General features: G+C 46.3%; 2 protein-coding genes and 1 pseudogene across 3 annotated transcripts in view; 2 read left to right on the forward strand and 1 right to left on the reverse strand.

Annotated features, from left to right (window-relative positions):
- LOC100823729 (transcription factor GTE7) overlaps positions 1-13,779 on the reverse strand; it is a 30,298-nt gene that overhangs the window by 7,867 nt on the left and 8,652 nt on the right. The gene's annotated exons all lie outside the window — the stretch shown is intronic.
- LOC100839373 lies at positions 1,170-6,360 on the forward strand (annotated as a pseudogene). The gene is made up of 3 exons (XR_001404717.2): positions 1,170-1,571; positions 1,731-1,995; positions 2,127-6,360. The product of XR_001404717.2 is annotated as a disease resistance protein RGA2-like (transcript).
- On the forward strand, positions 12,832-13,747 carry LOC112269514. Its single transcript, XM_024456368.1, has one exon. The coding sequence runs from the start codon at positions 13,177-13,179 to the stop codon at positions 13,540-13,542; it is 366 nt and encodes a 121-aa protein (XP_024312136.1). The 5' UTR covers positions 12,832-13,176; the 3' UTR covers positions 13,543-13,747.

Below are 13,779 nucleotides of genomic sequence, written 5' to 3' on the forward strand. Positions count from 1 at the left end.
CCATTCCACCGGCCAAAGGAGGGCGGACGCGCCGGTGGCTGGAGATCGATTGAACGGCGGCGGCGGCGATCCGGGGGGGAGCTTGGAGCGGTGGCGGTTCCAGCCCTTGCCGGATCCGTTTTGGTGGCCAGAAGAGTACTGCAGATCCAGCGCCCTATGTTCCCTCGCGCCCCGAGATGAGGGAGGTGATGTCAGTCAGCGCAGATCCAATGGCGGTGGATCAAAAGGAGAGAGAACGAGATTTTTTTTTTTGCGCAATGTTAAGCCCAGGCGCTGGTGACTTGGACAACCTGAATGTGAAGCTTGGTAAATTAACTGCACTAAATGGATTTTAATTTTATAGAGTTTATAGATATCTGATGACATGCCTCTTGATTTTGTCATAAAAATTAGTTACATGAGTACATAATTCTTGTTAAATCATTGTCTTAAGAATGGATGGACTAGAACGTGGAAGCTGGGAATAAGACAGAAAAGGCGACTACTTTGTTTATAAGTTGAGTCGGCGCGAAAAACTTTTACCGGTGCCGTCACCTACCGACACCCTGCAATCAGTCACGCGCCGCCACGTGGCATCCAACCGAACCCATGTAATTTTTGGAATGATATGCAAATGAATAATACCATTCAAATATCTATACAAATGAAATAACAATTCATGTATCATATACCAATAAAACACACCGTTTATATACTATGTACCATTGTGCCAATGAAATATTTTCTATAAAAAGCTTTTTGGGTCCAGTTTTGTTAGAAAACCAAACGAGATTCTTCTGAGGATAACATGTACTTGCTGCTCAAATATAATTGCATCTGTTTGCTGAAACCTTGACGGAAATTCGTGTTGCAAAGATTGATATCATGGAGAATATGTCTTTGAAAGATTTCATTCTAATTCTTAGTTCTATGAGTTTTTTTTTAGTTGTTTAGGCTATGATTCGAAACATTGTACCTTTAACGATTATCGAGTTTAATAAAATTACAAATAATTCTAAAAAATGAAATCTACCAATAAATATATTTTTCGTCATGTGTGGAAATGGGCCTGGCCCAGCGCCACATGGTGGGTCGTCGGTGCCGCCCAGCAGTAAAAAGAAAATCCCCTAAAAAAAAAGAAAAGCAGAATGCCCGAGTTGCACATGTGGCGAAACGGTCATAAGAGGTTACTTGTACCTTTTTGTTCTTTGCCTCCTTCCAAACTGCGTCGTCTTGGTTCTGCTCCCTCCCGTTGACCATCGCTCAAGAACTGGTTCTGCCGGATCTGATGGAGCCGGCCGAAGTTGATTCCCTGGAGGCCGCGATTGGATGGCTGGTGCGAACCATCATCGCAGTCCTCCTAACGGACAAGATGGATGTGTGGATTCGAGGAGTCAAGCTTGACGATGACGTCAAGAAACTGAGGTTCGAGATCCGGAGAGTCGGGATGGTGGTCGCTACTGTGAAGGGGAGGGCGACCGGGAACGAGCAGCTGGGTGAATCTCTGGCTATTCTCAAGGAGCTGCTCTACGACGCCGACGATGTTGTCGACGAGCTAGACTACTACAGGCTTCAACAGCAGGTTGAAGGAGGTAAACCTAGTGCCTGCAGATCAATTGTGCTGATTATTAGTTTGATATAGTCTCCTTTAATTTGATCTTAGAGGGACCTTACCTTCCTTGAAAAGAAAGTTTGATCTTATCTGATCAAGGCCGACCATGCTTTCTTGGTCCATGCTTCTTTTGGCGCAGACACAGTTACAAGGGACGATGAGATATCGAGGGGCGACGCTGATACACCGAATAGCAGTGTTGGCAAATTACGGTCCGCGGTATGGCAACACTTTATAATCACAGAAAAAATTGAAGGAAGGCCGGTCAGAGCAAAATGCAGTCTCTGTTCAGAAGAGTTTGCGTGCGATTCAGTGGCGAACGGGACATCATCTATGAGAAAGCATTTAAAGAACGCGCATTCCGTAATTTGCGAAAATGGAAAGCGTTCACGAAACCATTCAAGGTACCTAAAACTAAAATAAGATTATATCTGCGTGAGAACATTTTTAGGCACCATTTATATACGTCTACTTGAGAGCCCATTGTGGCATTCTGCTTATAACTTTCTAATCCACCATCTTTTTCTTACTGCAGCACGGGTGATGATGCTACTGAAAATGCGACGCCTATTGTCATTGGCAGCTCATCCAGGGGAAAAAGAAAGAGAACAAATGAGGACTCGGCACAAATCACCGCAGCTAACAAACGCACCCATTGGGACAAGGCGGAAATATCCAATAGGATAAAGGAAATAACTAGTCAGTTAAAAGACATCCGAGAGGAAGTGAGTGAGGTTCTCAAGCTGCATGGATCAGACCTTGCTTCAAGTTCAAATAACCACCGGAGTACAGCCTCAGATCAGCACCTGAGAACATCAAGTCTTGTTCAAAGGAAAGTGTATGGGAGAGATGGAGAAAAGAACAACATCATAAAGATGATAACGCAAGACAAATCTAATGGTGTAACTGTTCTGCCTATTGTAGGCATTGCAGGTGTTGGGAAGACAACTCTTGCTCAACTCGTGTACAACGATCCCATCGTGGAAAGTAAATTTGACACCAAGATATGGATTTGGGTGTCTCGCAACTTTGACAAAGTGAAGCTCACAAGGGAGATGCTACATTTTGTTTCCCAAGAAACGTATGAAGAAATAAACTGCTATGTGAAGCTTCAGGAGATCTTGAAGAGTAATGCCAACTCAAAGAGGCTTCTACTTATTTTAGATGATGTCTGGGATGACATGGACGATTGCCGTTGGAACCAACTGTTGGCTCCTATTAAGTCTGACAGTGCAAATGACAACAATGTGATTCTGGTGACAACTAGAAACATGACTGTTGCAAAAATGATTAGAACAGTTGGGCCAATTCAGTTAGGTGCTTTGGAAAATGATGATTCCTGGTTATTGTTCAAATCTTGTGCATTTCGTGATTGGAACTATGAAGGTCCTGAAATTCTAAGCAGTATTGGACGACAAATAGCAGATAAGTTAAAGGGTAACCCATTAGCAGTAGTAACTGCAGGGGCACTATTAAGAGATCATCTCACCGTTGATCATTGGAGTAACATTCTCAAGAAAGAAAACTGGAAATCGCTGGGACTCAGTGGAGGTATCATGCCTGCTTTGAAGCTTAGCTATGATCAGCTTCCGTACCATTTACAGAAATGCTTCTCATATTGTTCTATATTCCCTGATAAATATAAGTTTCTCGGTAAGGATTTGGTCTATATTTAGATTTCTCAGGGATTTGTGAATACCCATTTAAGTAAGAGATTGGAGGAGACAGGATGGGAATATCTGATTGATTTGGCAAACCTGGGATTCTTTCAGCAAATCTTAAAAGAAGAAGAAGAAGATGATGATAATGAAGATGGTGAAGGAGAAGGAGAAGAATCCTCTCTAGGGAGTCAAATTTTCTATTCTATGTGTGATGTCATGCACGATTTTGCGAGGATAATTTCAAGGACTGAGTGTGCAACCATAGATGGTCTAGATTGCGATAAGATTTTGCCTACTATCCAGCATTTGTCAATAGTAACTGATTCTGCATACAACAAAGATTGGCAAGGGAACATTCCTCGTAACACAATGTTTGAAGAAAATTTGAGAAATAAAGTTACATCAGTGAGAAAATTGAGGACACTAGTTTTACTTGGGGACTACGACTCTTACTTCTTACAATTATTCCATGAGATATTCCAAACGGCACATAATTTACGCCTGCTTCACACTTCTGCAACATCCGCTGATTTTAATTCCTCCCGGTGTAGCTTGGTAAATACTACACATCTTCGCTATCTACAACATGGGTCTGGTAAGGTGAATGAGTCTTTTGCTCACGATTTGAGCAAGCTGTACCATCTTCAAGTATTAGATGTCCGCTCAGACACTTATTCTCCTACTATACCTGATGGTATTAATAATCTTGTTAGCCTGCGGCATCTGGTTCTACACAAGGGAGTGTACCCTTTCATTGCTAGCATCGGTAAGCTGACATCTCTTCAGGAACTATATGGTTTTAAGGTTCAGAATTCTAGTGGCTTTGAGATAACACAACTCCAATCGATGAACGGGCTTGTACAGCTTGAGGTGTCTCAACTTGATACTGTGCAAACTCGGGAAGAGGCTTATGGGGCAGGACTGAGAAACAAAGGACACTTAGAAAACCTTCACTTGTCCTGGAAGGATACCTTGTCAGATAATGAATCTCCTGCGGACACAGCAAGGAAACATAGCGAAGTCCTTGAGGGTCTTCAACCACATAAGAACTTAAAGGATCTGCAGATATCTGGGTACAGTGGCACCTCCCCAACTTGGCTTGCCAGCAATATGTCAGCTACCTCCTTGCAGACGCTTCATCTAGATTGCTGTGGAGAATGGAAAATACTTCCATCTCTGGAAAGGTTTCCTTGTCTGAGAATGCTGAAGTTGAGCAACCTGTGGAAAGTAACAGAAATATTGGTTCCTTCATTGGAGGAGCTAGTTTTAGTTCGCATGCCAAAGCTGCAGAGATGTACATGCACTTCGGTGGAGGGTCTCAACTCTAGCTTAAGAACACTGCGGATCAAGAATTGTGAAAAACTGGAAGTGTTTGATCTGTTTGAGAACGGCGATAAATTCATAATTGAGCAGAGGTCATGGCTGTCTGGTGTTAGGGAACTAATCCTGATTGATTGCCCTCTGTTGGGAGTGTTGAACCGTCTTCCACCTTCAGCAACCTTTTCCGAGTTACAAATCAGTGGAGTTTCAACACTTCCGAGAATGAAGGGATCTTATGAAAAGTTACACGTTTTGCTTCCTCGTGTTGAGTCATTTTCTGAGAAGGATACCTCTTCTGAGCGGAAGAGTGTTGGAGAGGTTTTGGCATTCCATAATCTCAGGAGCCTCAAATTTCTGAGCATAAATGGTTACGGAGAGAATTCAATGTCTATTTTCTTCAAAGATTTAAGCCATCTCGTCTCTTTAAAGAGTTTGAAAATTGAATCATGCGAAATTGTTATGCCAGAGCCTACCCGTGAAGATATGCCAGCTGCAAATTGCAAGGTCTTCCCGTATCTTCAGAGTCTCGTGATTAAATCATGTGGAATAACGGGGAAGGGACTATCTCTGATGCTGCAACATTCACCAGTTCTTGAGAAATTGGTTTTGTTTGATAGCTCGGATATAACACTCTTATCGATAGAAGAGGAAGGAAACAGTCTATCAAATCTTACATCAGACAGGGAGCCACAAGACGAGCTATTTTTGCACATTCCATTTAATCTCAGCTCCAGTCTCAAGAAGATAACTATTGAGGACTGCCCTTCTCTAAGATTTAACGGGAGCAAGAAAGGCTTCTCTGGATTTACTATCCTTGAGAAGCTAAATATCTGGGGATGCCCCGAGCTGCTCTTGTCTTTGGTGCTTAAAAGACGGAAGTGATGACCAGGCAAACGGAAGATGGCTCCTCCCAGAATCACTCGGAGAACTTGATATCAGTGACTATCCCGAAGAAACACTGCAGCCCTGCTTTCCAAGTAATCTCACCAGCCTCAAGAAGTTGGGACTGAGCAGCGCATATTTGAAATCTCTACAGCTGCACTCATGCACGGCACTGGAAGAGTTGGAAATTAAACCCTGTTATTTGCTCAGCATAGTAGAGGGCATGCAGTCCCTTGGCAGCCTCCGACATTTGACAGTACTTGGCTGCCCTTGCTTGCCATCGTATTTGGAGAGCTTTTCAAGGCAGTGCAATGAGCTGCTCCCTCGACTGGGAACGCTTGTGATCGGTGACCCAGCTGTCCTCACCACGTTATCCTGCAAGCGCCTCACCTCCCTGCACAGCCTACAACTTAGGCTTCGGTGGATGCTAGTGACGAGACTAACGGAGGAGCAAGAGAGAGCGCTTGTGCTCCTCAAGTCCCTGCAAGAGCTCACCTTTTACGTCTGTCCTCATCTCATGCATCTTCCCGCGGGGCTGCACACCCTTCCTTCCCTCAAGAGGTTGAAGATTGATTATTGTCCGAGCATCTTAAGGCTGCCGGAAACAGGCCTCCCAGTTTCGCTGGAAGAACTGGAACTCAAATGTTGCAGCAACGAGCTACGTGATCGATGCATGCCTCCAGCAACAAGCAAGCTAAAGGTCAAAATCATTCCAAGACCTTTGAATTGATTACTGTATGCCTTGTCAAGCACATGTTTGTGGCACAAGTTGGCCTCAAAAGGCAACGAAGTGATATATGCTGTAAAGGTGCTGTAAAATTGTAATACACTAGTACTTGTGACCAGCAATTTCTTTACATCTTGTTTGCTCGTTCGGTTAACTATGGAGTAACAAGCATCATATCCTGCCCAGACAGATTTGCATGTCGCTGATATAGTTGCAGAAATGCAGATCCCAGCACACACACACGCGTACTAGTGTGACAAACATAGCACGTTCACGCTGCTTCCCGACGTAGTACCCAACACCGGTGCAGGGGCCCCTGTCTGTTGGTTAGTTTGCTGCGCCAGATCGGAAAGGGAGGGGCGATCTGTCGTGGCGAACCGGGGAAGAGCCTCTGCACTGGCAAAGCCGTCGAGGAAGTCGAACCCCGTCAAGGCTGCGGCTGAATTTGGACATCGAGCGTGACTTGCCATGCGAGCGACGAGCGTGTCGGGAGTTGCGAGCCAATCTCTCTGCTTGCCCTGTTGTGGACCTTTTCGTAGCCCGTGCACCTTGTTGCCTTGCTGGAGCCGGAGCCCGAGCCGTGGTCAACAAGATTCTCCTCAGCTATACAAGGAAAAAGCTAGGACAAGTTACTTACATCATCACATGCAGAATCATTATGGAGAAAAGGCTCATCGCCTCATCTCACGCAAGAACTGGAACTGCATCGTTCACCATGCAAGTACTTGGTGAGCATTATCAAGCAGCAACCGCCAAATTTGAAACACAGACAAATGTAAATGGCGTTCCCACAGTATTGCATCAACAAGTTATCCAAAAATAACAGGCCTGTTTGTCGTGTCAGACAACAAGTCACAATCAAAGTGTTGAAATGTAAAAACTCCTCGCCCGAACACCTGAACCCTCGAACTAACGACACTAGAACGCAGCCGGGGCAGACCTACGGCCTGTGCTAGATTGGTTGTAGCACTGAGTCCAGCCCAGTCCAGGTGAAAACACTTAAACACAGGGTATACGAAATAGTTTGGCCCACAAAACTACTCATTCTAAAAGGCCAGCCGGCTGGCCGAACATGCAAACTGCATAGCCCAGCATCCCTGCAGGCTGCAGCCCACGCCCAGCACGATCGTTCGGTCCGTCGGTCGCTAGATGCTGATCGATCTGGCTCTCACGCCTACCCGCGACTCGTCGACTGTCTCAACCACGAAACAGAAGCGGAGAAAGCCCCGCCTGCCGCCCCCGAAAAACCCTGCGTACGACAGCTTTCAGAGAAAAATCATCCACAGGCCTAATCGGCGGCCGGCGGTAGCGGCGTAGGCAGCGACGCATCGTATCTTTGGACTTTGGTTTGTGTTTCTCAAACTTTTTTGCATTTGAATTCTTCGATGATCTAGGATACATCGGTAGTTGTTGGTTGAGGCCTAACTAGGTTCTATTCAATTTCTTGCAATTTGTTAGGTTTAATTTAGATGGTTAGATTCTATCCAAAATTTGATGGCTCAGGTAGTAGCAGTCAGAGCATAAAAGAGCACGCACTAAGCTTAATATGAATGATATTGTTGGTGATCGCAGGTTTCGAAAGCCAATAGAAGATTTTTTATCTGAATATTAGAGATGAAATTAAGAGAGCATGCGTGGAAGTGTAAGTGAATTGAACGAAAATGCCGATTAGAGAAGATACTTGTCCTTCTTTCTTCATCAGTTTGACCTCTCAGGTGAATTAATACGATGCACGTAACTCAATACTCCCTCCGATCCATATTGGTCGTCGAAATATTACGTGTATCTACACGTTTGTTAAGCAAATTTGAGACAATTAATATGAATCGGAGGGAGGAGGGAGTAGCATATAGACCAACGGTGCGATTGAAATTTAGTGCATAGGATCAAGCCTTCCCTAATTGGTAATTATACAAACAGGATGTATTTTTAATGTTTTCAGGCTACATTTGATTTTTATTTTCAGAGACGATTAGTGCTTAGGCGGTTGATTAAGTACTTCTACTATCGCACAATTTCATTGTCGACTACCAAAATCCTTACGTGTGTCAGAAGTTAGCCTCTTGCATTGTTCATTCATGGGTCCGCGACTGAAGACGCACCATCCTTTTGTTGTGTTGGTGTTACTAATTTAACCCTGGGCCACGTCCTCGCTGGTCGCCACGTCCTTGGTTTAGGGTGGTGAAATGGCAGTAAGGAGCTTTTGTTTGATAGGACCACAGAAATGAATCCTATACTCATTTTTTTTGGCAACGTATCCTGTGCACCCACAGGGCTCGGTGCATCCGTGTGTCCGTTGGTCATCAGCCTTCAGATCTCCATCCGGCGACCAGAGATTCAACTGTTGGTTTTTTGCAAAATCACGGCCGCTGCCAGCCACGCTAATTTGCAAAACCCCCACAATATCACAAATCACCCAAATACCAATACCTTCCTCCTGCGCCCTGCCATAGAATCCACGGTTCGTATAGTCGCCCCTGCAGCCGGCGGCCGGCGGCCGGCGGCCTTTGCATCGCTTCGATTTTCGTCGCATCTGTCTGAAGTCCTAATAACACTGATTCGTCGATTATTTTGGTGGGAACAGCAGCAGCAGCATGTATGACGTGCAAATGCATCACATAAAAAGAAATCAGATCTAACATACTTCGAGAATTAGTACTATGCCAGTCTGCCCAATTGAATCCACCAACAATGTGAACAAATCGATTCTTCCTGAAATTCATTCTCCCCAACAATGTGAACAAATCGATTCTTCCTGAAATTCATTCACCGTCAAGCAACACCTGGGTACATCCAACAAAAATGTGCAGGCATACGTCCGGGAGGCCATCCTCCATCCAGCCAATCAACACGAACAGGCAAAAATTACACAAGAAATCCAGGGTCGTTGTGGCTTGCTCGCTTGCATAGCTTTGCGAAGGAGGTCGCTGGGATGTGCCCCCGTTCTCGCCAGGCTATGGTCAGTGGTCACAGTCGTTGGGCCTCGTCGCATGATGCCGGCGCCGTAGCCGAGATCTGGTGGCTGCATACGCGAGCCTTCATCTCAGGCCGCATGGAACTTTCGGGGTGTCAGCAGTAATGGCTTCCATCGCTGGAACAGTAGGTCGATTATCTAAGTATCGGGTGGAGGACACTGGGATTGGTGGTGCGGTGGGAGGAAGACGAGGGGTTGGTACTTGGGTGGTTTGCGCTTATCCGGCGTTTCCCACAAAGTATGAGACTTGAACCTCCTCTGCGGGCGTGTTTTTGCAAAAAATCAACAGTTGAATCTCTGGTCGCCGGATGGAGATCTGAAGGCTGATGACCAACGGACACACGGATGCACCGAGCCCTGTGAGTGCACAGGATACGTTGCCCTTTTTTTTTGTCATGGGCAAATATATCTTTTGACCTTTTAGTTTTCTATTCGATGTAACTACACGGTCACAAAAATTATGAAAACCCCGCAGTAGGTGCCTCGTACTATTTCCCTGAAAAAGAGTTAATACGGTTTGTTATTAAACCATGGATCTGATTTACCAATCCGCTCTGCTTCATACCCCCAATGAGTGCATTTACCGATCCAGCAGGGGTTGGCACATCCGATCGTACCCGAGTCTTCGCACAAGTGCAAAACCATGTCGGGAAACCGATAATGCTCGGTTCCAGCTTCGGTTCCGGTTTCGGGAATTCGGGGATGGAAAGCGAAGATCACAGGTCACAGCCAGGGTTCCGCGTGCGACGACTTTTGACTCCCGTTGTTTCGTCCGCGTGGCAAGCATCTTGGGCAGGCGGCAGAGCCAGGTACGGCGTTGATAATTGTGTTCCGACGTTTTATTTTTGATATTCGCATTATTAGTACTCCTTTCGATCCACATTAATTGTCTCTAATTTGATCAAATACGGATGTATCTACGGATATATTTATGTGTAAAAAAGTCTAGATACATTAATATTTCGACAGCTAATATGGATCGGAGGGAGTAGTATTCTATATTGCTAACTGCATGCTTAGTTGCTCACTGCTTTCGAACGTGTTAGATAAGCATTGTGTAATACGTGAAGTGATAACCTTTTGGTATTTGGTTATTAGTTATTTCTGATGTGGTTTTGTTAAAATATATTTCTGCAAAAAGCACTACTCAGTATGTAATCATTGGGAGATCCTGACGTAAAACATGAGACAAGTTCCTGGATAGATTTCAATTGCGGCTAAACTCTGTTTTTTTTTCCCTGTATTCTGTTCTTATTTTTCTTTCTATAATGCTCTGTATTATTTCTTTCTTTGAACTGAGGCAGAGTTAAGAGATAATGCTCTGTATTCTGATCTGATGAGATCACTCAGCGTACCCTTGGCAGAAGTTGACAAGTTGGATGCGGCTTATCCAAACGGTCTTAGGCTCCAATAAATTTGAGTGGGGACGTCTTTTGTGCCAATTTTAATAATTCAAATATTTTTCCTACAAATATGAAAGAATATTACAGGGTTATGCTATTTCTAAAATGACTGAGAAATAAATAGTTCTAAGTTGGTGTCGTCGGATCTAATCACTAAGATACGTGGAAGATTCATGTATTTAATTTTAGTTTAGGAACTTTGAGTGGGGGTTTGGGCCTTCTTTGCATCGTCACTGCTTTCTTTTCGGAGTCCTCTTTATTAACCATGCCTACTTCAACATAATCCCTATTTATATATGCAACCAAAAATTATTTGTCTCACCTCTGTATTCAACAAAGAACAAGTATTATACGATATATGCACCGAGTGGGTGTTTGGCACTAGTGTTTTTAGGTGTTTTCTAGAATATTATCCACTCCAAATTGAAAAACAGTAAAAACTCCAAATGGTTGTTTGGTAGGAAGAGATCGAGGGGGTTTTAGGAGTTTTGGGTGAATGCCCAAAACCCTTAAATACCAAAACACAAGTGACTAAAAAACACACTAACATCAAACAAGGCATAATAGAAGGTGGTTTCTTCGGTACCTGATACTCCATTGGACTAAATGGAGTATTTGGAAAGAGCATTATAGTCTTTTCACATTAAAAAGCAAAATAATGTCAGATTTTTCCTTGGCTATCGCGTTGCTGTTGGCTGCTGATCCCGATTGCGTCACTCGGCCTTTGGCGATGCCACCACCCACCATGCCGCTCGTCCGTGCCGGCCTCCTCCAGATCACTGCCGTGGTCCTCGCAGAGGCCGTCGGCGCCGCCGCAGCTAGCCGGCCATCCTGTAACGCGCTGCCGCGGCCCTCGCAGAGGCCGCCGGCGCCCTCCTCTAGCGCCTCCACGGCCCTCGCAAAGGCCGCTGGCGCCGCCGCAGCCGGCCGGCCATCCTCCAACGCGTCGCCGCGGCCCTTCGCGCAATTCGCCGTTGCGGCCCTCGCAGCGGCCTCCGGCGCCCTCCTCTAGCGCCTCCGCGGCCCTCGCAAAGGCCGGCGGCGCCGCCGCAGACGGTCGGCCATCCTCAAACGCGCCGCCGCGGCCCTTCGTGCAATTCGCCGTTGCGGCCCTCGCAGCGGCCTCCGGCGCCCTCCTCTAGCGCCTCCGCGGCCCTCGCAAAGGCCGGCGGCGCCGCCGCAGACGGTCGGCCATCCTCCAACGCGCCGCCGCGGCCCTTCGTGCAATTCACCGTCGCGGACCTCGCAGCGGCCCCGTCGGCCTCCTCCAGCGTGCTGCCCGCCGCCCTCCGCGCAGCTCGCCGTCGCGGGCCTCACAGTGTCCTACGCCGTCCTCAACTCGGCATGCCGGCGCAGCCCCCTCCCAGCAACCTCGGTACGTCTTTTTTTCCTTTGCAACGGTTAGACTACGCATGTACTCCTATCTTCTTAGTAGTCCATCCGGATACTCCGAATGCTCAAGTTGGAGTAATAAGAAGTAGCAAGCAATCTGAGCTGTTAGATGAAGAAAACGAACGGTTCATATTAATTCTGGAACACCGTAGAAACACGTAGAAGAGCTATATAAATGTTTGAATGAACTTGCTTTATTTATTTGAAAAACAGAACAGGAAGAGTGAACTGACGTTCCCGGGAAATGAGAACTCGAAGAAGTGAAAATGAATTGGAATGTAGACGTTTGGCTCCCGGGAAGCCGTGCTCACTTCACTTTCTTGTCCTTGCTCGAATACTTTTGTTCTGCAAACGAGTGCATGTGGTGCGGGCTGGTCCGTCAGGGCGAGCTCACTATGGTTCCCGTTTTCGGGAAACCGAATGTTGCTTGTGTTGGGTTCCGGTTTCGGGAAACGGAATCCAAAAGGCACCAACTCAATCTGTCACCATCCTTACGAGAGCGAGCGTACGTGTAGTATATAGTTTGGTGATTGGCGGCAAAGCCTTTCTTACTTTCGTGGACGCCGTGTCGGGGAACCGAATGGTTGGCTTCGGTTTCTGAGAAGGGAGAAGGTATAACGGAGAAGGGTTAGCAGAGAACACGCGCTGGATCTCGCATTACTATTGAGACCTTTCATCATTGACTTTGACCTGGTGTATTTGTTTTATCACACGACTGGTTAAGCTAAACTACACCCAATCACAAGCGAGAAACAAGATGGTCTATAATTTATACTCGTGAAACAGTACTGCGCGCCTATCGCCAATCTTTGAATGAAGCTGCATTTATTTTTATTTAACTGAAACAGAACGAGAAGAACGAACTTGCGTTCCCAGGAAATGGAAATCCTAAATAAGTGGAAAATTACTTGGGATCAGGGCCTGCTTGGGATGCAGACGTTTGTTTCCCGGGTCCACTTCACTTTGTCGTCCTTACCCAGCTTTTCTTCTGCAAACGAGTGTCTGTCGTCGTGCGGCTGGTCACATCAGGGAGAGACGAACAGTGCTTGTCTTCGGTTTCGGTTTCGGGAAACCGAATGCAAAATACATAATCAGACGCGTTTGACTGGAATGGAGTGTTGGGCTTGGCTTCATAACCAGAGTCACCTCCATAAAACCAAGCTCAGCGCCTCAGCACAGTGACAGCAACCATTTCTCCGGCAAATTAACACTACAACACACAGAAGATGAGCTCCGTAGCCGCCGACCTCAACCTCGCTGCCTTGATCTCCGGCGCATGCCGCAATGCGGAGAATCTGCCGGGTGCACTGATCGCATGCGGCGTCGTGGAAGCCGCCGCAGCGCTCTGCCTCATCATCTTCAAGGAGCCCGGAGGTATGTTCCTGCACCATGGCAAAGCGCCCTTCTTCTTGTATTACGGCATCCTCGCGGCCGTGGTCGTCTTTGGGCTCTTTGAGGCGTCGGCCGGCTTCTGGGTGTCAGGCAACGTGACGGGACGACTTGCCTTAGGGAGGACGGTGCTCTGGGTCTCAATTCTGCCCCTCGTCATGGTGTCTGCGCTTGGAGGCTTTGCCATGCTGAACCTGAAATAGTTGTCCCCGTCCCGTGCATGGTTGGAGACGTATTTCTCGTTCCTTTGCTATCAGATACTACTACGGAGATCTACTTCTTTTATTTAGGTGTGTGTGCCTGTGTGAGTGAGTTGAGCTTGAGGTTTGTAATCTGTTCTGTATGTCTGTGACTGCAGAGTAAAATTTGCTTCCATTTTTAATATGTCGGTAACCGACGTTTGAATCCTTTTGTTCCTTCAGAACCATGTTAAATTCTGT

The sequence above is a fragment of the Brachypodium distachyon genome, chromosome 5 (genome assembly GCF_000005505.3).
Source record: "Brachypodium distachyon strain Bd21 chromosome 5, Brachypodium_distachyon_v3.0, whole genome shotgun sequence".
Classification (NCBI taxonomy): domain Eukaryota; kingdom Viridiplantae; phylum Streptophyta; class Magnoliopsida; order Poales; family Poaceae; genus Brachypodium; species Brachypodium distachyon.

What these genes read in the sequence shown, in the direction of transcription:
- LOC112269514 (XM_024456368.1), top strand. Translation starts at nt 13,177, where the DNA reads ATGAGCTCCGTAGCCGCCGACCTCAACCTCGCTGCCTTGATCTCCGGC.